At 41.2% G+C, this 25,484-nt stretch overlaps 1 protein-coding gene across 1 annotated transcript; it reads right to left on the bottom strand.

The window, feature by feature from the left end:
* Window positions 1–8,413: 8,413 nt before the first annotated feature.
* LOC129153153 (E3 SUMO-protein ligase ZBED1-like) lies at window positions 8,414–10,561 on the bottom strand. The gene is made up of 3 exons (XM_054732227.2): window positions 10,454–10,561; window positions 10,238–10,377; window positions 8,414–9,903 (listed from the first exon to the last, which is right to left on the bottom strand). Exons 1-3 carry the CDS (start codon window positions 10,461–10,463, stop codon window positions 9,571–9,573), a joined length of 483 nt encoding a protein of 160 aa, XP_054588202.2. The 5' UTR covers window positions 10,464–10,561; the 3' UTR covers window positions 8,414–9,570.
* Window positions 10,562–25,484: the final 14,923 nt, after the last annotated feature.

The raw sequence follows: 25,484 nt of genomic DNA, 5'->3' as shown, positions 1-25,484 counted from the left end.
ACCATGTCCTCGGTCTTGTTGCCAGTTTGGAATAGTAGATGTCCTGTTTTAATTCTGACTGCAGATGGCTTGTTGTGTCGTGATTTTTTTTTCCAGCCATAAAGATCTGTGCCTCCCATCAGCATGCTTGCAGTAATGAAGGTGTGAGGAGTCTCTGGTGAAATGGGCAAATTCTGGCACAGAAAAAAAAACAAACAAACAGAAAATGCACTATGCATCAACACAACATCACCCAACACTTTCTAAGCAAGGGAGAGAAAATGTTATTCTACTATCCAAAGTATTGCATGGAATAAAATGGCTTTTAATACATTCAAAATGTATAACATTTTCAAGCAAAAATACGGTTTTCACTCTGCTTTTTATCAGTTTTCAACATCCTGGCTTTACATTAATTTAATCCAGTGCATTAAATTTTAAATACATTTAAACTATTATTTAAAATACAGAGATTGCAGAGAACACAGTTCAAAGCAGGTGGATAACATAGCTTAGCAGAGAAACTAATGAAAAAAGAGCTGCCCCACTCTCTTTAAGGAAGAAAATCTATAAAACTGTTTTGTTTTACCTTTGCTAAATAAAACACAACTGAAATACCTTCCTGGCATGATTGAGCTAGTGTTTGTATCAGTCCATTTCTGGCAGTTGAGGCAGACTGAATGGTTATGTTGATGATTAAGCTCTTTGATTCACTAGAACACGAGTCAGAAAGGGGCGTGCCCCATTAAGAGAGAGGGCAGTGATAAAATATTCTGTCTTAAGAACAAAAGTAAGAGTCAAACAGAACGTAGAACTGTAACGTAAAAGTAAAAAGCAGAAAATGAGTTCTGCACATGAAAGACAATGAAAATTTGAGTGACGTTGAAATAAAAAGGTTTTTTTTTATAAGTGGAATACATTACAGTCCTCTCTGATGGTTCTGCACAAAATAATTCTTCCAGCAGAACGAAGTGAAACTGAGACTATGGCTATAAAATTACCCCACAACACTAAACTGGCTAATATACTGTAGGTGGAAGAAAAATAAAAATAGAGACATTGCATGATCAGTCAACTCTGGTCTCCTTTCAGTTGCTGAAAGGCAAATAAAGTTAGGAAACGAATGACAAATGAGCTAACCTATATATTTACCACAACCTTGAAGAGCAAAACGAACAGTTCACTGAGCAAATCAGTTTTACACGGCCATGGTCAGTCTCCACTTAGAGGCTTGTGTTGGACAGCTGTGAGCCTGATAACAACCGTATCCCTTGCAACTACTATTGAGTGATACCGTTTTTTTTTTCTCACTGCAACCAAGCCGAGTGTGACAGATGGAAATGTGAGGAAAAGGCCGTTAAAACAACTTGATGCCATACACGCCCATTCTATTTCACGCAATTTCACCCACACACATGCACACACACACTCCAGTAGGAAGGAAGTCCTAAAACTGTCTGCTACCAGCCCATGAAATAAGCTGCTCACACACTGTTCCACGATGTGCTTTAATTTTGGGCTCCAGTGGTCAGAACTTTACTCTGTGACCTGGTTTCTTTCCTCTGAACTTCAGATGCGTGGCTTCCCCAAACTCACATTTAGAGCTTTTGTATAGTAAAAGTCAAACTACTGCTGATGAGTACTTTCTAGAGGCTAGAATGTTTCTTTTCAGAAAAGGCTTCAAGTTTACTTCTGGAGTAAGTAAAATAGAAAAAGATGACATATTTGCAGTTGGATCACTGGCTGCCGGTTAACTTCAGGGTCCCTTTCAAGATCCTGCTTCTGGTTTTTAGGGCCTTACAGGGACAAGTACCATTATACATTGGTGATCTGCTCAGTCCCTACACCCCCAGCAGGTCCCTGAGGTCCAGTGATCAAAGCCTACTGGTTGTGCAGTGCACCAGGCTAAAGACCAAAGGTGACAGATCAGTTGCTGCTGTGGCCCACAGACTCTGGTGATGTCCCTCTTTCCTCTCCATTATCTCGTTCCCTTTCCTTACACTTTGAATCCCATTTTTTTTAAATTTCCTTTTGTCCCTTCATCTTAACCGTAGTTTAAACAATTAAAAAAGAAATCTTTGTTATATTGTTTTTTTGTTCTTGGAAAGCAACTTGTGATTTTTATCTTGAGAGGCGCTATATAAAAGATCGTTTTCTTTCTCTCCTTGTGTGTGTGTGTGTGTGTGTGTGTGTGTGTGTGTGTGTGTGTATTTGTGTGTGTGTGTGTGTGTGTAAAAATACACAAAATGAAGGAATCATATTATTGATTCAAGTTAGGCTCCAAAACTGTAATCTACAAAAAAAATTAATAATAATAATAATTCCCACTAACACGTGGGCTGTTTCCACTTAATTTAATTTCATAGATGTCTTTAAATCCTTGGAGAATTTCCCATTGTAAATCTTTTGTAAAAAAAAAAAAAAAAACGATGAACAAACGATGGTCAACACTCAAGCAGTCCTTTTTTAATCTTTAACAAAGGTATGCAATTATGAGCAATACTCTTTTATGCTATCGGCTATTTTCTGTATTATTTAGCTGATTTTTCTATTGTTGCATGAACAGACATTTAGGCTTCAAGTCACATTGATTTTGTCTTCGCCGGGGTGTCACCAGAACCTCGGATTTGTCTGCCGCAACATGACTCCTGCTGTCAAGATATTTTTATACAACATGACTAGTACGTGTATAGCCTTTTAGCAAACCCTGTGTTTACCAATGTGCTAAGTGCATTGTCCTAAGAACTAGACAGAAGGATGGACCGTGGAAGTTGAAGCCAGAACTCCATGATGATGCACTTGGTAGCGCTGTAGAAGCATCAAGAAGGTTGTATGTTACTGACTGAAACCTTTCTGCGCAAAATTTGCATGCTCTGCCCATGCATTTTAAAGTGTGGGCCACACTGTGCCATTTTTTGGCATTGAACCAAACTGCACAATGTCTCACTCTAGCAGGACAAGCTAACATCACGAGCACCCCCCGAAAAGCATACGTCATTAATATATGATAGCTAACCAAAACAAAAAAGCTGAAAAGCGAAAAAAACACTGCTGTTAACACTTAAACACCAAACCAAACTCCAGAGGGGAGCAGACCACTTGTTCCTGCATGTAGCTTAAATTGTTGTTAATTCTACTCTTGTATTGTACTCCAATCCCAAGTCATTCGCGTCACCCCTTGGGTGTATCTTCATTGGTCGATTGCAGACTGCAGTGTAGGTTGAAGACTGTTGGAGGCTGACTTTGGTCGTGAGGGTGCTCAACAAGCTGTCGCGGAGCCAGTGACACTGGATGGCCACAGACTTGCAGTTCCCCGTTTTTTGTCACAATTCTGTTAAAGACAAGAGATTTGCTTAAGACGGCCAAAACACACAGTGTGATCTGAGCTTTAGGTTAATCGGTCCTTAGATGTCAGTTTTTTTGTATTTAAATTTTTTGCATTTGTGAAGCGCTTCTTGAATTTTATCGTGAGAGGTCTTATATAAAAGATTGTTTCTTCTTCTACTTTATTATGTGTCTAAAAGCATGCCTTGTTTGCCTCTGTGGCGCCACAATAGACAAGCAACTTGTCGTGGGTGACTCTTGCTTCTCACCCTTTGATTGCTGGAGAAGGCACCAGCTTCCCTCAACCGTACTGAGGAATAAGTGTTATAGAAATGAGCAGAGGTTTGAAATGCCCTCTAGAGGCTGGCTGCAGTCCAACGTCCACTCACTCCTTGTAAACTAATGGAATGTTGTCCCTACCAAAAATATAAAATACACCTAAAAGATTTGATGTTAACTTCTATTTATGTGCATAAAAACAAATGTAAATATTTTTGAAAATGTGGATTTTTCTGAGCACGAGACTGTATGCAGTTGAGCTGGCAGGACTTTTAGCTCCACATTTTCAAAGCACAGATTCTCACTCCAAAAATACAACATGGCAACATGTCAAAATGGAATGTTTGATCACTTTCGAACAACAGAAGGCAGAGACTTTTGATCTAATATGTTTTTTGTCAGAGATTCAAACACACTCGTTTGAACCCAAGTCTTAGTAAAAACAGGAATTAACGCAGCATGCTTCTGACATATTATGGAAGGTAGTTTTATGTTAGAATGAGGATGTTGTTTATTCATAATAATAATAATAATAATAATAATAATAATAATAATAATACATAGGTTTTATAAAGCACTTTTCTCAACAACTCAAATATGGTGTACAACTAAGAGACAGACACGACAAACAAATGCAAAGAGAACAGGTTAATGTGATTTGAATGCTTGCATAAAAAGGTGAGTTTTTAGTGCTTTTTTTATTTTTTACAGCGATTCTGCATCACTGATGCTTGTACTGTCTATATCTACATCCCACTTTTTGTCTAATTCATTAGCAATGTCTGTCACCTTCTATCAAAATATAACAACATAATAATCATGTTGTGGGAAAAATGTGTACAAGACAAACGTGTCAAAATTAAACTGAAAATGCTGACTGAACAGTTAACACAGTGTTTGATTCATCCAGTGTCTTGACTTGGTTTTTGATATTTCAGCTTTGTTCCCGACACGACTTTCTTTCTTCCCCAACCGAGCACCAATGCACCTTGTGTTCCAGCAGGTTTTGCTTTTCGACCTCTCTTTATTAGTGGTTAAACCCCTCAGAGTGTTGTCTGTGACTCTGTTTCCTTGCCTTTTTTTTAGTTTCTCTTTTGTTTTAGTGTGTTTGTGTGCAGGGCATGTCTTCTTCTAGGCAGGCCCTCTTACCTGCACAGCATCTAATCACCCAGCCTGGCAGTGTATCTCCCCTGGACGTCTTTCCACTCAATGTCAGAGTGTTGTTTACACCGGAGGTAAACTTTTGAGGTCTGGCCAAATCTGATCCTGTCTCTGTTGAAAAAGTTACCTTGTTTCTACTCCTCGTTAAGACGCTCTCTGACATTCGTCGGAATATGCTGGCTGCTACCTCCAGTGAGACGCTGACTGGGCTTCTGAAGGCTTCACCTACGCACTTACAGCTCTTCTATCAATGAACAATTTCTCTGATTCAGCTTACACACTATGTTTACGGCACTGACAGGAACTCAACCTGATGTAAATTATTTTTTTTATTTTAGGCTGATGTTTCTGCTCTGTAGCCTAACAAGGTTCATTCCAAAATAGATGAGATGAGTAATGTAGCTGACATGATAGGTGATGCCTCTGAAACTATTGGAAGTAGAAATTTTTATGGAGGACACAACAATATTGAGTCTCAGTGTCTCACCTATCTATTGTTAAAGTTATAATCACACAGTAATTTGTTTTAAATTCAAATGATCAAAACAAATTCACCAAAAACATTACATTTCTTACACAGTGAGACTTTTAGTAGGGAAACGGGCCAAATTACTAGTGCTACAACACAGATATGGCTTATGACAAGTGTTTTTTTGTTTGTTTGTTTGTTTTTTCTTTCATTTATCTTGATTTGCAGGATTTCTTTCACTGAAAAAAAAACCTCTGAACAGTAAACTGCATCATTTGTTTCTGGACTGTAATTAATAGAATTTACAGTTAGAAACAAATAAGGCATTTTATCAGTGGGGTCGTTGTTGACTTTCCACATGTTTCTCATTTTGCCGTTGTAATTTTAAATATTCCTTTTCGTAATGGGTTTGGTTGTAATTATTAGGCACCTCCTGCTGTTCGGTCTCCTTCAGATACTGATCTGAGTCATTTATGATTATCTACATTCTGAAACCGAGCCACTATCAGGGTCTTGAGCTATTTTGCTTTTTTGTTTGGCTGTTTTACAGCATTGTTTTTTTTTTTAACCACAGACCATATGGACATTAAAGTTATCAACAATCCAATCCAATTTTATTTATAAAGCGCATTCACAAGGCATTACAACCAAACAAGGCGCTGTACACTAAAAATGTTAGTTAATTAAACAGGCGATATACAAACATGTCAAACACAGATAAAAGATAAAAAGGAAATACAACAAAATTCCCAAAAACTAACAGCTAAAAATCAATAAGACACAGGGAGAATAAAAAAAATTAGAAAAACATTTTAAAAAAAGAACCTCAATAGTACAGAAGTTGATATTGTGAAGTCCATTTTTAAACAATGCAGATGTAAGTGATGGTCATAATTATGTTGTATAAGCTAGGTTAAAGTAGTGAGTTTTCAAGCGTGATTTAAAAATGCTAGCTGTTGTTGCTTGCCTCACTAGCAGCGGTAATGCGTTCCACAGCTTCGGTGCACAGATAGAGAAAGCCCTTTCTCCACGGCTTTTTAAACGTGCATTCGGAACAGCTAGGAGGAGCTTATCTTCAGACCTGAGAGCACGCGGCGGGTTGTAGTAATGGACAACACAGATATGGAGGAGCTTGATGGTTCAAGGATTTGTAAGTCAGAAGCATTCGTCTTCGTCTTCCTCCGCTTATCCGGGTCCGGGTCGCGGGGGCAGCATCCCAATTAGGGAGCTCCAGGCCGTCCTCTCCCCGGCCTTGTCCACCAGCTCCTCTGGCAGGACCCCAAGGCGTTCCCGGACCAGATTGGAGATGTAACCTCTCCAACGTGTCCTGTGTCGACCCGGGGGCCTTCTGCCGGCAGGACATGCCCGAAACACCTCCCCGGGGAGGCGTCCAGGAGGCATCCTGACCAGATGCCCAAACCACCTCAACTGGCTCCTTTCGATCCGGAGGAGCAGCGGTTCTTCTCCGAGTCCCTCCCGAATGTCCGAGCTCCTCACCCTATCTCTAAGGCTGAGCCCGGCCATCCTACGGAGGAAACTCATTTCGGCCGCTTGTATCCGCAATCTCGTTCTTTCGGTCATTACCCAAAGCTCATGACCATAGGTGAGGACTGGGACGTAGATCGACCGGTAAATCGAGAGCCTGGCTTTCTGGCTCAGCTCCCTCTTCCCCACGACAGATCGGCTCAGCGTCCGCATCACTGCAGACGCCGAACCAATCCGCCTGTCGATCTCCCGATCCCTCCTACCCTCACTCGTGAACAAGACCCCGAGATACTTAAACTCCTCCACTTGAGGTAGGACCTCTCCCCCGACCCGGAGGTGGCAAGCCACCCAGTCAGAAGCATAATTTTGAAATTTATCCTAAACTGCACGGGCAACCAGTGGAGAGATTTCAGAATTGGAGAAATGTGTTGTCTTCTGTCAGCTCCAGTCAGCAACCTAGCTGCTGAGTTCTGGACCAGCTGAAGTCTAGAAAGAGCTGATTTACTGATGCCGTATAAGCAGGAGTTAGAGTAATCCAGCCTTGAGGTGATGAAAGTGTGGACCACAGATTTCAGAAGACGGACACTCAGGATGTGCTTTAGTTTCGAAATGCGTCTTAGTTGGAAAAAACATGATTTAACTGTGTTATTGACCTGGGCATCCATCTTCAGAGCCTGGTCCATTTTTACTCGAAGGTTGGAGATTACAGAGGATACATTAGGTGAGAGATAGTTGAACAATGAATGCACGAGTTTATGTAGAGGATTACTCTTCAGGGAGACACTGTCTACAGATCAAAGAGCTTGTCTTGTTGATTCTGCAAACAGATTTCTTAATATCACCAGTCTAGTTTAAAATTCTGTTTTAAACAGTGTTTGGTGTTTATGGACGCTCTTCACTGATCTTAGATCAGTGTTTATTGCTGGGGAAGTAACGTATACAGACAACGAAAAAAATGATGGTACCCTTTAGCCAATGAAAGAAAAACCCACAATAGTCACAGAAATAACTTGAATGTGACAAAAGTAATAATAAATATAAATTCTATGAAATGTAACCAGGGACAGTCAGATGTTGCTTTTCAACCATGCTTCAGTGGAATTGGTTAAAAATGAAACTCATGGAACAGTCTGGGACAAAAATGATGGTACCCCTAGGAAAGACCAAAAATAATGTGTCCAAAGAGACATGTTAATTCAAGGTGTGTTCACTAATTACCATCACAGGTGACTACAATCATGTAATCAGTCAGTGGGCCAACATATACGGTTCCAGGTAGTCACTGTGTTTATGGATGAGAGGAAGCAAAGGAAAGAGTTGTCTCAGCAGATTAGAAAGAAGATTATACACAAGCATGTTAAAGGTAAAGGTAGTGATGGTAGATGAAGCCTCATGAAGCGTTTCAGCACATTCCCCAAATAGTATTGATACTGTGTCGACACAGTGCTGCTGTTTGCTCTATACTGACACCTACTGGACTTTAAATATATTTGCAGTCAGCATACTGGAGACACAACAGACACTGATTCAATGACCTAATCATACTTGTATACACTGTAAGCTATTGTAGGCCTACTTCATATGGTATTACTTCAAAATTTAAAATATATGCACCTCAAAATATTCTGTGAATGATACCAAGTGACAATTAAAGTGACAGTGTTGTGAATGCGATATTACCCATTTCAGTGTCATTGACTAAAAAGTTGTTGTTATTTGTTTATTTATTTATTTATTTTTTCAGAAAAATATTCATCCAATGTTTTGGCATTGAGTCTATTGCGTTTTTTGGACACCATTTCACCAGCTTTTGAAAACACGCGTTCACAGGGCACAGAAGAAGCTGGGGTATACAAAAACTGTAAAGCCAGGTGGAAAAGGTTTGGGTAGGATGTCTTCCGGTTCCCCCAGTATGTTAATGGATTTTCTTGTCTTGAAATGTTTCCCTCTGCTAAGTAGCGCTGGACCTCAAGGATAGAGTCAGCTGTTGCATTGGTGGTTTGTCTGCCAACCTCTTGATCAAGCTGCTGCCACAGATTATCTGAAATAATAAAAAATACATAGAAGTTTTAGTTTTTGTGATCTATTCTGTATTAATACACATTAGCAACAAAACAAATGTGAAAATAAGCTGATAATACTGAACAACTTGCCTGAAGTGGGTAACTTGCTCTGATGAAGGTCCAGGCTGTGGCTCAAATGTTGTGTGAGCAATTATTGCAGCACACTCCATTCTCAGGTGATTGACAGCCTCACTACACTTGGAGGAACTACGAAATCCAAGTGTTTTAAATCTGGGGTCTAAAAGTGTTGATAGGGTCAACACACTTAATGACTCCAGATTGGAAGCAGTGTCTGTGACGCAACGTCTAAGTTGATCATGGAGATGTGTGGCTGCTTGTGTGTGTAGATGTAGAGTTCCGCTCAAGTGCACAATTTAGCATTTTCATCATCGGGATGACCTTTGATCCTGAAACTCTCCTCTCCTCAGACAACTCCACTGTGGCCTGATGGAAAGGGGCCAGCACAAGAAGTGCTTCCCTTAAGATGTTAAACTCATCAGCTGTGAGTGGAGTTAAATCTGTTTGGAGAGAGGCAAGAGACACCCACACTGGTTCTTTCTCATCATGTAGCTGTGAAAGCATCGGATATGTGCTGTTCCAACGTGTTGGTACCTCAGTGACAAGTTTCAAGGTGGGCCGTCCCATCTGTTGCTGCACTTGAGCAAGCTTCTCTTTTGCTGTGGTGCTGGATCTGAAGAATGATACAATCTGCCTAGATTTGTGTCTTATGGATGAAAGTTCAGGGATCTGATCACAGGATCTTCTGACTATTAAATTTAGTTTGTGTGCAATGCAGATTGAATGTCGAATTTAAAGAGTTCGTGTTGCTGCTATCATGTTTGGTGCTGTGTCGGTCACAAGACACCTTACCTTATTTGTTATGGCCCAGTCATCCATCATGCCCCTTTTGACTTGGGCCAGATTGTCAGCAGTGTGACTTTGTGGAAAATGTTTGACTCGCAACACAGATGTACACAACTGCATATTATCATTGATGTAGTGACAGGTAAGAGCTAAGTTAGCCTCTATGCTCAAGGAGGTCCACATGTCAGCTGTTATACTCACTGCCACAGCTTGCTGTACTTCCCTTTTTACTCGCTCGAGTTCCTCTGCATGCTTTTTGGCCATCATTTCCTTAACCGTCTGAAAATGAATCAAAATCAAATCAGTCTAGTACTTAACACATTTATTAGACCACCTGTCATTAAAGCAAGAAAGCATCCAGCAATGAAGTTCTCTGTGTTTTGCCCTGTTGAATAGAAGGTAGGAATTAAAAACTAAATCCAGTTTTATACCCAAATGTGAGCTGACACACTGGACGGAAATTATTCAAGCATGCATGATGTTTGAATCACAAGTGTTTATTTTTGTTTGCTGTGTCATAAACCTTAAATCAGACGATGGTCTAATACATTTGTTAAGCACTGTATATATTACATGAGTAGCAGCAGCTATCTGAGACATTGTGTATACAAACCTTTCTGGTTGGCAAAGCATAAGATGGATCAAGGACCTGAATCAACCCCCTGAACCCCTCACTCTCCACAATGCTCAGGGGTTGGCAGTCCTTTATAATAAAATTCAGGACTGCTTGGTCCAGAGCAATCTTCCTAGATTCTAGATTTCAAAATAATAAAACATATATTAGTAAAACAACTGTGACAAAGCACGCCCAGTGTCTATATAGGTCTACCTGTGTTCATTCTTGGTGTATTTGCTTCCTCTTCGTTTTCATGCTCGACTGTAATGTCTCAGCATTGAGGAAGTGCTCTTGTTTGTATAAGACAACTCCGCTGAGCAGATGCAACATTTAACCTAAATAAAATTAAATAAATAATTTACACTAAGAGTCAGTCACATTGCTGTATTCAACTCTGACAGATGCGCAGAAACAAGGAAAGACAAACACGCACCTTATTTGCAGTTAAAAGATCAAAATGATCCCACACAACAGAAACTTTTCTTTTTCTCTCTGGCTCCATTTTCTTGATGGAGAGAGGGATGTCTTGTTTTATCTTTGAAATGGTAATTTTCTTCTTTTCACGGCGACTCATCCCGTTGACAGATGCAGAGTCGATACCTTATAAACACAGTTTGGCGCCTTGGCAATGAGCGACACAGCAGCAGTGTCAGTCACGTGACTTTTTCTTAAAGCAGCACACACATCGACACAGGTTTCGCTCCATGAGCTTGACACATGCGCCGGTGTGTCGGTGTTGCTGCACCCATCACTAGGTAAAGGCTATAAGATCCCTCTAAGCAGCAATTAGTTATTTGATGCTCCAATAACAACATGAAAAATGCTCTAATACAAGATAATATTTTTGTACAACTACTTCTTCCTCAGTTGGTTTGTAAGGATCTGTTGCCTATCTCAAGCAGTCATTGGTTAGTGGGCACCCTTGGCAGGTTGCCAGGACATCACAGGCCATATATGTCTCTTTTCCTTGTTGACCATTGTTCAGTTGATTCATGAATCAGCTAACCTTAACACAGCAATACTTCAATAAAAATGATGAGGCAGTGATTCAATTTTATCTGGGTTTATATATAAAAAGCTGAGAAAATAGTACAAACATAAAAACACAATGACAGGCCTGGACTCTCAGGAATGTCCAAAAAGTGATTAAGTGACTGATGGCATCATCTAATATATGTAGCTGTGGATCAGTGCATGTGTCAAGATCTGTGTGAGTCACATATATTCTCCTATAAGAAGATGTGAAACCCATTGCTGTGTACAGTCTGGTTGTGGAATATGATCAAGGCAATTCCAGCCTGTTTTAACCAGAATTCAAAGGTCAGGTAGAAATCATTATCAGAGTGACCACGGCCACATATTACACACATAATCCAACACTTGACTAAGCTCAGGCTAGTCTGGGCTGCTTTTCCAAGTCAAACTGAGACACAGCTCTAGTTGGCGTGCTTGTCATTACGTGAGAGGGTGCAGTCAGGGGCACTCGCAATATTTACCTGACACAAAAGTAGTGCAAGGGGATCTGTATGCCAAACAAAAACACAGTTGAACAAGTGCGGTGATGTTCCACTCAGTCTTTGGTTTTTTGTCAGACCCTGAAGCCAGAAATGGCTGCAGGCAGCAAGGTATCAGACAGAATAGGGGGCCTAAGTCTCCTTTCTTTCCAGTCGGCTCATGGGTCCCCGGAAGAATGAAAGCATGAATGCAAGTCAACGGGGCTAAAAGAGCTATTTTCTAATCCATGTAGCCTTACACCCTGGATCGCACATGTTGTACTGCAATTTAAATGAAAAGTAACGAGGGGTGTTTCGACCAGGCCAGTCACGTACATTGAGATTTATCAGCTTGTAAAAGTTAGTTACTAGCATGGCTACATTGGCACGTCGCATGTATGACATCACCACATAATCTCCTCTCTTCTAGCGCAGCTGCTACTTACCAAATGGCCAGATTTATGATGGTTCTTTTCCTCCTGTGGGAACCATTTGAAGTTCGCCATTTTCCCTGTTTTTCTCCGTGTCTGATTTAATGAAGTCACTTTCGTGAGGTGCATTTGTATTCCTGGATTTATTTTCACACAAAACCTAATATAGCATTTCCCCCCGTTCGAAAATAAGCAAGTTCTTGGTATGAAAAAGCTTTTCTAAAATTCACAGACATTACGTGAAATGCATGGAACATTACATGTGGAATTAGAAAATAGCGTTTTTAGCCCCAATGACTTGCATTCATTGCTTTGTTCTTCCGGGGACCCATGGTCTGGAAGTAGATGGGTTGGACTTAGGCTCCCTATGCTCTGGAACAACCTGTGACTCCACCCCTTAGCCAATCAGTGGCCGAAAGTTGCTGACGTTGTGTTTTTGGAGCGACTCTGTGCGTCAAGAACCACAACAAAGCAAGTACTGAAAAAGTGGGGGGAATTATGGACCCGTGTTGTTGGAAAAGGGACAGGAAATGATCAGTTTAAAAACTGAAGGCAGAGAGGAAATGATCTGAGCCTGACCCTAACAGATTATTGGTATCTGAATCCGACGTCCTGGTAGCCTTGAGCTGCAAGAAACAAAAAACCCCATGAAGGAATGCAGAAAGAAGCTGTGAAAACCCGACCTACCCACCCCCGCCTTCGGATTGGTGGACTTCAGCCTGGCGAGGTCATCAGCTGGAGGAGTCAATGTGCTCTTAGCTTCTCCCAAGATCTCCTTCCCACCTGTGACTGTACAGTAGATGACCCCCCCCGCCCCCCGCCCCCGGCCTTCCTATTGGAGTCTCATGTTGTGAACTGTTGATGTTCCTGTTGCATATCTGTCTGAGGTGTTTTTTTTTTTGCAGAGCAAGGCTGCCCTCCCGGTGGAGGGTAACTCTGAAGTGCCTTTTTTTCCCTCCGCCTGAACCAATCCTCATGTAACCCTCTTATCTCTATTAAGGTAGCGTGACTCAGGGTTGTGAATGACCACAGTCACCAATTCTTGTTACGTGTCTTGCCCATGTTTGTCTGATCTCTGAATTGTGTGTACTGAAATTCTAATTTCCCTCTGGGATTAATAAAGGATCTTTGATTGATGATTTGATTGAGTTATGCTGATTATTGATATTGCAAAAGGGGCAATAGCAACAAATAACCTTTCACACACTCAATCTTACCAAGGGACAATTTAGGGTACCCACACACTCAATCTTACCAAGGGACAATTTAGGGTACCCAATCAACCTAAACTTTCATGTTTTGGGTATGTGGGAGGAAGCTAGTGTACCCTCATAAAACCCATATTTGCATAGAAAGAGCATGCTAATGCTGCGCTGGTATTCGAAACTGCAACCTTCTCACTAAGGGGGAACATTGCTGTCAAATGTATCACCATTCAGCGAAATATATTAATTTGTAAAACCAAATTAGGTTATGGTTGTTGTAGACACTAGAATACCTTCCTGTAGTGATAAAATAAACCTTAATTTGGGCGTTCATTTATTTATTTATTTATTATTCCAACACTGCTTCATTGAGAAGAAATGCCACACCATGATTTTACACAAACCGGCATAACAAGAGGGCATACAGTATCGTGAGTAATCTAAAGTCCTTTGTTCACACTCCTCTTGATATTCAAAATGGAACACAATATATAGTGGAACTGATTGTGGGTTTTTAATGGAATATTCAGATCTGCTAGCCCTGGTTATAATTGAATTCGTCTGCCAGACAAAAATTCCCAACCCCTCCACTTTCAGTCCAGAGTCCATTAGTAAACCGGTGACAAACTCCATTCTGTTCCAGAAATATATGGCCCTTCACTGACCTTGTTTGATTACATCGCTGTTCACCATTCCTCTTTTGTGTATCCAAGAATGAACCTCCTTAGTCAAGTTACTTACCCAAGGATCAGTTCTTAGATGGATTCATATAGCTTCCCTTAGAATTAACATTTAGTAGAGCAGAAAAGTTGTGAAATTAGATGGGATTTTAATTTAATCTTTATTAACAGGGTGATAGAGAAGGTTTTAGCTTCACGAGTTGAGGAGAATATGTCATTAAGGAGTTGATAATGCTGCTAATTAATAAAGAATCTTTTTAATAGTGAATGTTCCTTGGGGGGTATTTTGTATCAAAGTATATAAGTCAGAATGAGAAGACCCCCCAAAAAGACAATCGGCTAATTAACATGAATAAAAATAAACCTATACCTAGCATTTTATGTCAACTCAGGAAAGTTTTTTTAAATACTAGATTTTTATGCTGATAAAAAATACATATATTTAATGTGTTTTTCATGTGAGAACACCACAAACGACAACAGAGAATCTGGCTTCAGAGTGGCATGATGGTGAGATGAGGGATGTATTCATTAATCTTCTTTCTGAGACACTTCCTGAATGGCGAAGCTGTGACAACCAGGCTAAAAGATTCGTCTGTGATATCGCTTTCCCTGCTCAGCCATCAGTGTCACATTTCACCAGGCTACAAAAGCGATTTGTGGACATTCAGTCGAGCAAGCTCCCCAGCTCTCTGTGCAATCCTGATGATAACAAAGGACAGAGTAAGCTGGTCATTTTGTCTGTGCTACCTGAGTGGCATGTTTGAGTTGTCTTCAATGCATCTTCTTAGTTGAGGAAACACATACAAATGATCATCTTTAGGTAAAAGAGGTGGACTTGGTGGATTCAAAGTGCTAAAATAGTGTTCTACAGTATATAACATGTGTGAAAGCATTTAAACCTGCAATTGTGACTTTCAACAAAGCATAGATAGATCGATAGATCGATAGATGGATGGTTAGATCGATAGATAGATAGATAGATAGATAGATGGATAGATGGATGGATGGATGGATGGATGGATGGATGGATGGATGGATGGATGGATGGATGGATGGATGGATGGATAGATAGATAGATAGATAGATAGATAGATAGATAGATAGACAGATAGACAGATAGACAGATAGATAGATAGATAGATAGATAGATAGATGGATAGATGGATAGTGTAACGTTATGAAGTACATAATTTTCAGCTCCACACAGCTGCCCCTGTACACAGTAACACCCGTGTAGAAAACGCCAAGGTCGGGTGTTCCTCAGACTGTTTACATTCCAGGAGAAGAGCCAGAAGGAGAAGAAGAACGCTTTTCAATAATCAAAGTACTTAATTTGTGATTAAAGCTAATCGAAACAGATGTTGATCAATAATAATCAAGTGAATGATCTGTGGAATAAAGATGTCATGATTTAAGTGTTTAATGAAAACAGGACTACTGCACAGACAGACTGACCCTCATCTCCATAGAAACGCATGACACATTGTTCCAACCAATCAGAGCTTTCGGCTGCCGTAAGAGAATCTGGCTTGTTGAATTAAAGTGTCCAATCCCGTTTACTGAAACTTAAAACAAATCAGAGATATAAAAACAAGGCAACGCCATTTTATGGGCAGTTCCATTTTGACTTCAGTTCTGTTCAGTTGGAAGTCCTACGGGGTTCCACCGTCATCAAAAGAGAAGTACAGCCTGGCCAGATGTGCTTTCTTCTTTAACTGAGAACTGTGAAGCTACTGGAGAGTTCCGTTGTTTACCAACAAGACGACGTCCCTTCAAAATAAGAGCACCACTAGCTGACGCTGCCGATGGTACCGGGGGCGACCCTTCAGACAGGCTTTGACGTGCTGTGACCGCTGCTTCAACCAGCTCCAGTACACATCCGAGGTCCTAGGACCTGGCATTTCCTGATCTACCTGGGAGACTCCACAGGGTACGTACACGGCAAAATAGCTGCTCATGTCATCAGCTTCCGAAGCCTCGTGGTCCGTAGTCATAACAACCAGATACGCTCCGTCAGCCTAAAGATCCTGAACAACACACACACACACGCACCAACACAACATCCAAATCCATTTTCATCCATCACAGAGTTAGTCCTGGTAGATTGTTAAGAATTTATAATTAAGAAATTAAAGATTCTTAAACGATCCCAACTCTCTCTCTCTTCTTGTCTCAAAGTCAATACAGAGTGTTTAATTAAACTCCCTGATGATAAAAACAGCCCATCTTCTGATTATAAAACTAGATCTACTTACAGTATATTAAAATACAACTCTAGATTGTTACATCACTCTATTTCACTACGATAGATAGATAGATAGATAGATAGATAGATAGATAGATAGATAGATAGATAGATAGATAGATAGATAGATAGATAGATAGATAGATAGATAGATAGATAGATAGATAGATAGATGGATGGATGGATGGATGGATGGATGGATGGATGGATGGATGGATGGATGGATAGATAGATAGATAGATAGATAGATAGATAGATAGATAGATAGATAGATAGATAGATAGATAGATAGATAGATAGATAGATAGATAGATAGATAGATAGATAGATAGATAGATAGATAGATAGATAGATAGATAGATAGATAGATAGATAGATAGATAGATAGATAGATGGATATTTTATTCGGTCAACAACAACAATTTATCAATTTTACATTAAAGTAATCAAGCAGCCGAAAAGGAATAGGTTGAAGCCTAGTGGCTTATAATTAGCCTATCCTTAACTCCCACAGAGATAATCAAATCCTTAACAAAGAGAGAAAAAAAAGTAGGGCTGATAAGATGCATAACATTTTAAAGAAAAATCAATGATAAATCAAGAAATCAAATCAACACAAGGTTAGACATCAAACTAAGTTTCTATAACTTCGGAAGATGCAATTTTTTTAATTTTTTTTGAAAAATGACAAAGAATAACACATCTTCAGTTCATCATTAAGTCCATTCCATAACTTCACTCCCAAAACCGACAACATCTGTACTTAGCAAGAGATCTGACTTTAGGTATTTCAAACATATAAGACCCCCTCAAATCATATTTTCTATCTCTTAATTTGAACATACTTAAAATACAAATTGGAACATTCTTTTTCACCACTCCATACATCATATCTTAAGTTTTAAGATATAAAATGTCCTTAAATTTTAACATAGATCTTACAAAAATTTGGTTTGTGGACTCCCTATATCCAGTTTAATTTATTATTCTAATAGCTCTTTTTTGCAATTTAAAAATTGAATCTAAATATGTTTTGTATGTTTTCCCCCAAATTTCCACACAATAACTCATAAGTCAAACAAAGGGAAGTGTACAGTAAATAAAGGCAGCTCTTGTGCAATAAATCTCTTGTTTTATAAAGAATAGAAATGGACTTAGATAATTTCTGTTTCATATGATCTATGTGAGACTTCCAACAAAGTTTATCATCAATAATTACTCCTAAAAATTTAGTCTCATACACTCTTTCAATTTCAACATTATTTAAATTCAATTTTACTTCAATATTACTCTTAATTCCTCCAAACAACACTTTTTTTTTTTACTTTCATTCAGTGATAGTTTATTAAATACAAACCATCTATTTAACTTCATCAAATTGTCAGGATCTAGGGTGAGTCAGCACCAGTCTGTACATTATGCCTCAAGTCTCTGCAGGTGGGCGGTTCCGGAGAGTGGCCAGCTGCAGGCTATTCCTAATCAACCGGTCCAGCATTTATAAGGAGCTGAGAGATCACTTCACTTCCCCGGATGATTACTCACTTTGGGTTGCTCTCGTGTACTTGAGATAACTAGAGCCATAGTCCTTGTTTTTGTGCCCACATTAGTAATTGCTGTTGAATTTACTCCACCTTGTCCTCGCCAGGAACTCTCGCCTCAGACCACCTCTGCTATAACCTGGACATCACCTTCAAGTCAGATCTCCCTCCACGCCTGGACCAACCCGCTCTACCACCGCTCACCCCCATTGGATTTCGGATAACCACAGACACTGCCCACCCCAGTCCTGCCTGCCCTCCCAAGCTCCAGGATTTCTGCCCACAGTAAGAACCACAGAGACTGAGTCCTCCTAGTTCTGTTCCTCTGCCCAACCCCTCACCAGTGTTTATCTCTACAGAACCAGTCCCGGAGCTGTGCTCAGCATCACTGCCACGTCTGGCAGTGCACCCTCAGTTGCCTTTAATAAATATTTGTTTTCTCCTACCTATGTCTCCTTGATTCTGCATGTCTTGGGTCAGGAAACTCCCCACAGTCATGACGCAATTGTGTCTCCACAGTTTTCTGTAATTCCATTATAATATCCCCAGAACAAAATAAGTTTGTATCATCAGCAAACATCACATATTTTAAAATATCACTAGCTGTACAAATGTCATTTATATAATATAAAAATAGCTTAGGTCCCACACCGATCCTTGCGGAACTCCACAAGTTACTTTTCTAAGTTTAGATTTCATATTATTAATACTCACATATTGGAACCTGTTTTCCTGCTTTCCAAGTAACTATTTCACTATTTGGATAGATATATTAGGGATGCTCAATATTGGCTTTTTTTTTTTTTTTTTTTTTTACCGACATCGGATATTGACTAACTCTTCATTTCTGTACTGAGATAAACTGATACCGATTTATGCGAGGTCCCCCATAATGAAAAAAATTTAAACTAAAATAATTAATGTAACCAACATCACAAACGTCCTGTCATGCTCCTTTAAAGAGCAAGTCACACCAAAAGCAAAATGTTCTTGCTGACAACTTGTATAAATGAGTGTGTTTAAATAATGTGTAGTCATTATTTTTGTATTTTGATGCATTTACTTTGAAAACTCAAAATTCTGCCTAAAAACATCAGTCTAGTGCCCTCTTTAGCGCAAAACTATGGAATACATTTATTTTGAGCTGGGTTGAATTCACGTTAGCCAATGGCTGAGACTGTACAGTCCAATGTAGCTGGGTGCACCATTACCTAGCAGGGCTGTGGCTGTAGGTTGCAAAAGTATCGCTCTCTCGGCCATGCCTTGTAGCAGTTGGAACTTGGATTAGCCACGTACTTAAACATTATCTATGCAAAATATGACAATTAGGCTATGGAAAAAAATGCCATATTTTTTTTTCTCCAACTGCAGCTGAACCTTAAACTGTAAACATAACTTTACAACTGTAAGGTAAACAAGTGCAAAGGGTTAAATAAAAGACTCCAGCATACATTTCAGCAGGGCCAGTAATTAGCCTACTTGGAGTAACTTTTAAAATAAACTGGGCTCAAGCCCTGCTCTAATTGAGCTCTACATGAAACTGGCTAGTAGCCATAACTTGATTAATACAATCAGTAAAGTAACATACTAAGCTCAATCAGCCCTACTCTTTCAAGTAAGCAAACATGCAAATTAAAACAAGTGTCCAGTAAACAAAAATAACCCTCTCATAAAGTGCAAAAAAATAAAGTTAAAGGAAAAACCAACTGGGCTATGTGACAGGGTCCCTGTACTATTTTTCACTCATGCTTAATACATTTCAGCATTATCGCTACAAACTTGGTTCCGCTTCTCACCCATGACTTGGGTGACACAGATGCTGGGTGCAGTTAAGTACTTATGTGCTACTCAAGAAACAGCATGGAAGCAGTTCTGGTTGGTGTAGTGTTGGGGAAACACCTGTAGGAACCTTGGTGTGAGTGGCATGTGCTGGGGGGACATATTAAACAAAGCACGGGGACAGTCAGAGATAGAAGCGTGGTGTCTTTCATCCTGGAGTCAAGCTGCCTCAACGTGATATATCTTCATCGGCCAACTGAACATGGTGTCAGAAGTAGTGGCGGTTATGTGCATGTAAGCTCACGAGACGTGGCGACACAGTGTCACACGGTCGGGGCGTGATTGTTTTGCTCTCCAGCAAGAGGATGACGAGTTAGCGCGGGAAGCTAACTGACGGCTGCAGCATGTCCCAGTTCCAGGTTTCTCCGCCGGAGAGGTTCTCATTCAGAGCGGACGACTGGGCGAAGTGGAGTAAGCGCTTCGACAGATACCGCATCGTGTCGGGCCTGGAGACACAGGCTGACGAAGAACCAGGTTAATGCCTTAATCTACTGTATGGGAGAGGAGGCGGAGAACATCCTGGTTTCCCTCCATCTTCGCCCACAGGAAGCGTGTGAGTAAGAAATTGTCATGAAGAAACTGGATGACCACTTTGTGGTGCACCGAAATGTGATTTTTGAGAGAACTACATTTAATCTGAGACATCAGGAACCTGGCGAGTCAGCAGATAGTTTTCACCCGGCACTCCACTGCCTGGCGGAGCACTGTGGATATGGCGCTCTTCATGATGAGATGGTGAGAGACAGACTGGTTGTAGGCTTGAGAGACAAAGGGTTATCTGAACAACTACAGATGGACTCGGAGTTAACTTTGGAGAAAGCTATTACCAGAGCTCGACAAAGCGAACAGGTGAAAAAGCAGCAGGGAATGCTTAAAACCAACTTTAAAACTGAAATTGTGAATGCTCAGCTCGACAGAGTGCATGTACGAGAGCACTGCGGTACCAAAACTAAGCAGTACAAAAGGCAGAGCAGCTCAGCTTTTCAGAAGACACCATAAAGGAAAACAACTCAATGTCACAAATGTGGGGACACTAAGGGACATCCACCACAACAATGTCCAGCAAAAGAGGCAGACTACAATTATTGCAAAAAAATGGACATTATGCCAGAGTCTGCCGAACGAAAAAAATGAGCGAAGCCAGCGTTGCCATAGTGACTGCAGACAGCAAGGAAGACATTGCATTCCTTGGTTCTGTGTTGGAGGACACAGCGGGTAGCCAATGGACGACATAACTACTTATGGACAATTACAGTACAGTGTTCAAAATCGATACAGGAGCAGATGTTACAGCAATTACAGCCAAATGTATGTTCGAAGCCAGTTCAACAAACTGATGAGCGCGTCCAAGATTCACTGTGGTCCAGGGGGGTCCCCATTAAATGTGACAGGCAAGTTTACAGCTAATCTCAGTAAAAACAATAGAACCACGAAAGAGGAGGTCTATGTGGTTGATGGACTTCGCATGCCACTGCTAAGTGGACTAGCAACTGGTAGCTAGATTGAATAATCTCAAGCTTGACTTTAAAGAGAGTGTGAAAAAAGAGTTTCCCAGACTTTTTTCAGGCCTTGGGAAAATGGAGGGAGAATGTAGTATTGTGTTAAAGCCAGATGCAAAGCCCTTTTCTCTCTCAACACCCAGGCGGAGCTCTCTTCCTCTTCTGCCAAAAGTAAAGGAGGAACTGGATCGCACGGAGCAGCAGGGCGTAATCATGAAGGTAGAGGAACCCACAGAGTGGTGTGCTCCCATGGTGGTGGTGCTGAAAAAAAACGGGCAGGGTGAGAATCTGCACAGACCTTACTAAACTCAACAAATCCGTCATGAGGGAGAAACATCCATTGCCTTCGGTTGAACACACCCTAGAACAGTTAGCAGGTGCTAAAGTCTTCTCCAAACTTGGCGCTAATACTGGGTTCTGGCAGATCCTGTTGTCCAAGGACTCCTCTCTGCTTACCACCTTCATAACACCATTTGGACACTACTGCTATAATCGATTGTGTTTCGGGATCTCATCTGCACCGGAACACTTCCAAAAACGCATGACACGCATCCTGAAGAGTGTGGAAGGTGTCGTATGCCAGATGGATGGTGTACTTATTTGGGAGTCAACACAAACAGAACACAAAAGATTAAGACAAGCACTGGCAAGACTACAGGGGGCTGGAGTCACTCTCAATGACAAGTGTGAGTTCTCAAAAAGTAAGATAAAGTTTTTAGGACAAGTGATCGAGGCATCTGGAGTCAGCGCAGACCCCGACAAAGTGAGCACTGTCAGAGCCATGCCAGAGCCCACAAATGTTAGTGAAGTGAGGCATTTTCTGGGGATGACAAACGACCTGGGGAAATTTCTACCCCACCTGGCTGAGAAGACACGCCCACTCAGAGATCTTCTCAGTGGCAGGATGGGACAGAATGGAAGCCTGTGGCATATGCGTCTCGGACACTGACGGAGACTGAACAGGGTTATGCTCAGGTTGAGAAGGAGGCACTGGCGACAACATGGGCATGTGAAAGATTTTCAGAGTTCCTGCTGGGAAAATGGTTCAAGATTGAAACGGATCATAAACCCTTGATTCACTTACTGGGTTCAAAGAGTCTGGATGAACTTCCACCGCAAATACAACGACTTTGCAGGCAGCTCACGAGGTTCTCATATACAATATCACACGTGGCAGGCAAGGACATTGCAACTGCAGATGTGCTCTTTAGAGCTCCTGTCAGCAACACAACAGCTGGTCTCCCGGAGGAGGAAATCAAATTGTATTTAGACTCTGTGATGGTGAGCCTTCCTGCTATAGAGGCCCGGCTAGAAGAGATACAGATACATCAGGACAGAGATGCCACCATTCATCAGCTGAAGACGTTTTCCGGGGAAAGCTGGCCAGACAAATTTTCCGTCGACAGGACACACCAGCCTTATTTGGCATTTGCTGGTGAGCTCACTGTAAAGCATGGCCTACTTCTGTATGGGTGCAGGATTGTAATCCCACTTTCGCTCAGAGAAGACATGCTGAACAAACTTCATCAGGGACATCTGGGCGTCACCAAATGTAGAAGAAGGGCTTAACAGTCCGTTTGGTGGCCTGGGTTAAACAAGGAACTGACAAAGCTTGTGGAGAACTGCGACATTTGCAGCCTGGAAAGAACCTATTTTAAAGAAACCCTGCAACCCACGGAGTTCTCCCTCCGACCATGGTCAACTGTTGGAACTGTTCCATGTGGGGAACCATACATACTTAGTCATTGTGGCCTACTTTTCTAGATACTTTGAAGTGGCTAAACTTATGCATATGTAGCGTTATGAATATGCCATTTCTGCCCTTAACAGCTGCCCTTTGACACAGTGACAGTGTGCATAAATTGACAAGGTCATGCGCTTGCTTGTGATGTTTACATTCCAGCAAAGAAGACAGAAGGACAAAGAATGCTTTTCATTAGTTAATCAAAGAACTTTATTTCTAATAAAGCTAATCAAAACAACTGTTGGTCAATAATAATCAGGTGACTGATCTGTGAAATCACAATGTTATGATCTATGTGTTTAATGAATAACAGGACTAACTGAGCTAGACACCCTGATCCACATAAGATAAACACATGACACATTGTTCACTCATCCAATCAGAACTTCCTCTCTGTTGCGGAGCAGAGTTCTGTGGTGTTTAGTTAATCTGTCCACTCCGATTGGTTAAGATTCATAAACAACTAAGCTTAATAAAGCAGAACAACGCCATTTTAATTCAGTTCCACCGAAGTTCCAACAAAGCATTCAACGTAGTTCAACTTGGTTCAACGCAGTTCCAACCAAGTACTCGACCAGCTCTCAAATCCATCATCGCTAAGTGAAGTACAGACTGGCCAGCTGTATTTTCTACTTTTAAGCGGAGAACTGTCAAGCTGGAAAACTCTGTCGTTTTATCAACAAGACGACGGTTCCTTCAGAATAAAAGCTGAACTCTCTACGTGACGCTGAAACCTGCCGTTGTACCGGGAGACGTTCCTTAGACTGGTCTGTCGTGCTGCGACGCTGTTTCACCGGTTCCAGCACCAAAAGAGGGTCCAAGGACCTGGCATCCGGATCTTACACGGGGGTCTCCGAAACGGTACGTAGTTTGGCATAGATGGCGTTTCATGTCTCTTCCTCCTGAAGTCCCTCGTGGTTAGTTAGTCAAAACAACATCTTACACTCAGACTCGCCTGCATCAGATGGAGATTCTGAACTGACACGCACACACCAACACTTCAGCTCACATTCATCTGCATCCATCATTAGAGAGTTAGTCCTGGTGATTGTTTTGAATAATTATAAAATAAATATTATTAAACGTCCCATCTCTCTCTCTCTCTTTTCTTGTCTCTAAGTCAATACAAAGTGTTTGAATGAAATTCCCTGTGGTAAAAACAACCTCTTCTGATTCTAAGGTAAGATTAATCTCTGTACCTTAATAAAGTGTAAGAATATACCAACTATATTCCGCTACACATACCACATCTGAAGCTGTAATTGACCACTTTAAGTCAATCTTTGCCCGTCATGGAATACCAGAAGTGGTTCGCTCAGACAACGGACCTCAGTTTGCATCTGAGTCTTTCAGGAGGTTTGCTCACGAGTGGGGCTTCAGTCACGTGACATCCAGCCCCCACTTTCCAAAGAGCAACAGGGAGGCGGAGTGTGCAGTAAGGACGATAAAAGAGCTTCTGAAGAAAGGGGGCAATCCTTACCTGGCGCTCATGGCTTACCGAGCGGCTCCGTTGGGAAATGGACAGTCCTACAGAACTCCTAATGGGAAGGAAAATAAGAACACCACTTCCTATCGTTGCATCCCGCCTCAACCTGAAGTGGCCAGACATGAAGGAGCTGAGAGTGACCAAGCAAAAATACAGGCAAAAGCAGGCCCAGAACTACAACATCAGACACAGGGCCCGAGACCTGCCGACTCTGAAACCGGGCGACTATGTGTGGGTGAAGGATAAACCCGAGAGAGGCACAGTGGTCTCTTCTGCTGGGACACCAAGGTCATATATTATTGATACACAAAGAAGCACCCTGCAAAAAACAGAGGTCACCTTTCGTCGACACCCAGTTCACCTGATCCTCTCACCACCATGCAGGAGTCAAGTTCTGATGACATTCCTTCTTCCACCCAAGAAGTGTCTGACACTACTGCAGTCCAGAAGGACTCGGGACAGCAGTCTTCTTCATCGGAGAGACGCTCTCCTAGAATCAGAGTACCACCCAAGCACCTTACATACTTTGTTCATAGACTAGAAACTGGGTGAAGACGGGGCAGAATAATCCCCTCACTCAGAGGTGGCATGGGGCAGTCTACCCCCAACCACACCCATACACCAACATACACACACTACCACACACACACATAAGCGAAAGGAAAAGAAAAGAATTGTGATACATGTTTTGTGTATTATTTACCGTTCGGTGTGCCTGCTACTAAAAGGTGAAACACATGTTGGATAAATTAGGTGAGAAACAAGAGTTATAGTTTGTTTTGTCCATAGCTTGTTTACAAGTTAAGTAAGAAATTAAGCAATGGGGGAATGTTAACTGATGTGGTTCATTATGAGAGTTACTGGTTAAGCACTTATCTGCAGTCAGAGCTTATCTCAGAAAGGGGGATGTAGTGTTGGCGAAACACCTAGGTAGGAACCGTGGTGTGAATCGAATGTGCTGGGGGGGTGGGGGGGCATATTAAATAAAGCACGGGATGTTCGGAGATAGAAGTGTGGTGTCTTTCATCCTGGAGTCAAGCTGCCTCAACATGATATTACTTCATCGGCCAACTGAACAGTT

This window comes from Nothobranchius furzeri, chromosome 9 (assembly GCF_043380555.1).
Source record: "Nothobranchius furzeri strain GRZ-AD chromosome 9, NfurGRZ-RIMD1, whole genome shotgun sequence".
Lineage (NCBI taxonomy): Eukaryota > Metazoa > Chordata > Actinopteri > Cyprinodontiformes > Nothobranchiidae > Nothobranchius > Nothobranchius furzeri.
The sequence above is the reverse complement of the archived record's forward strand: the minus strand, read 5'-3'. Positions and strand labels throughout refer to the sequence as shown.

Bases quoted from the DNA above. Each gene is read 5' to 3' on its own strand.
- LOC129153153 (XM_054732227.2), bottom strand. The intron at 9,904-10,237 runs GTTTGTATACAC...ATTCATTTTCAG, and splicing joins ATGCTTTGCCAACCAGAAAG to ACGGTTAAGGAAATGATGGC.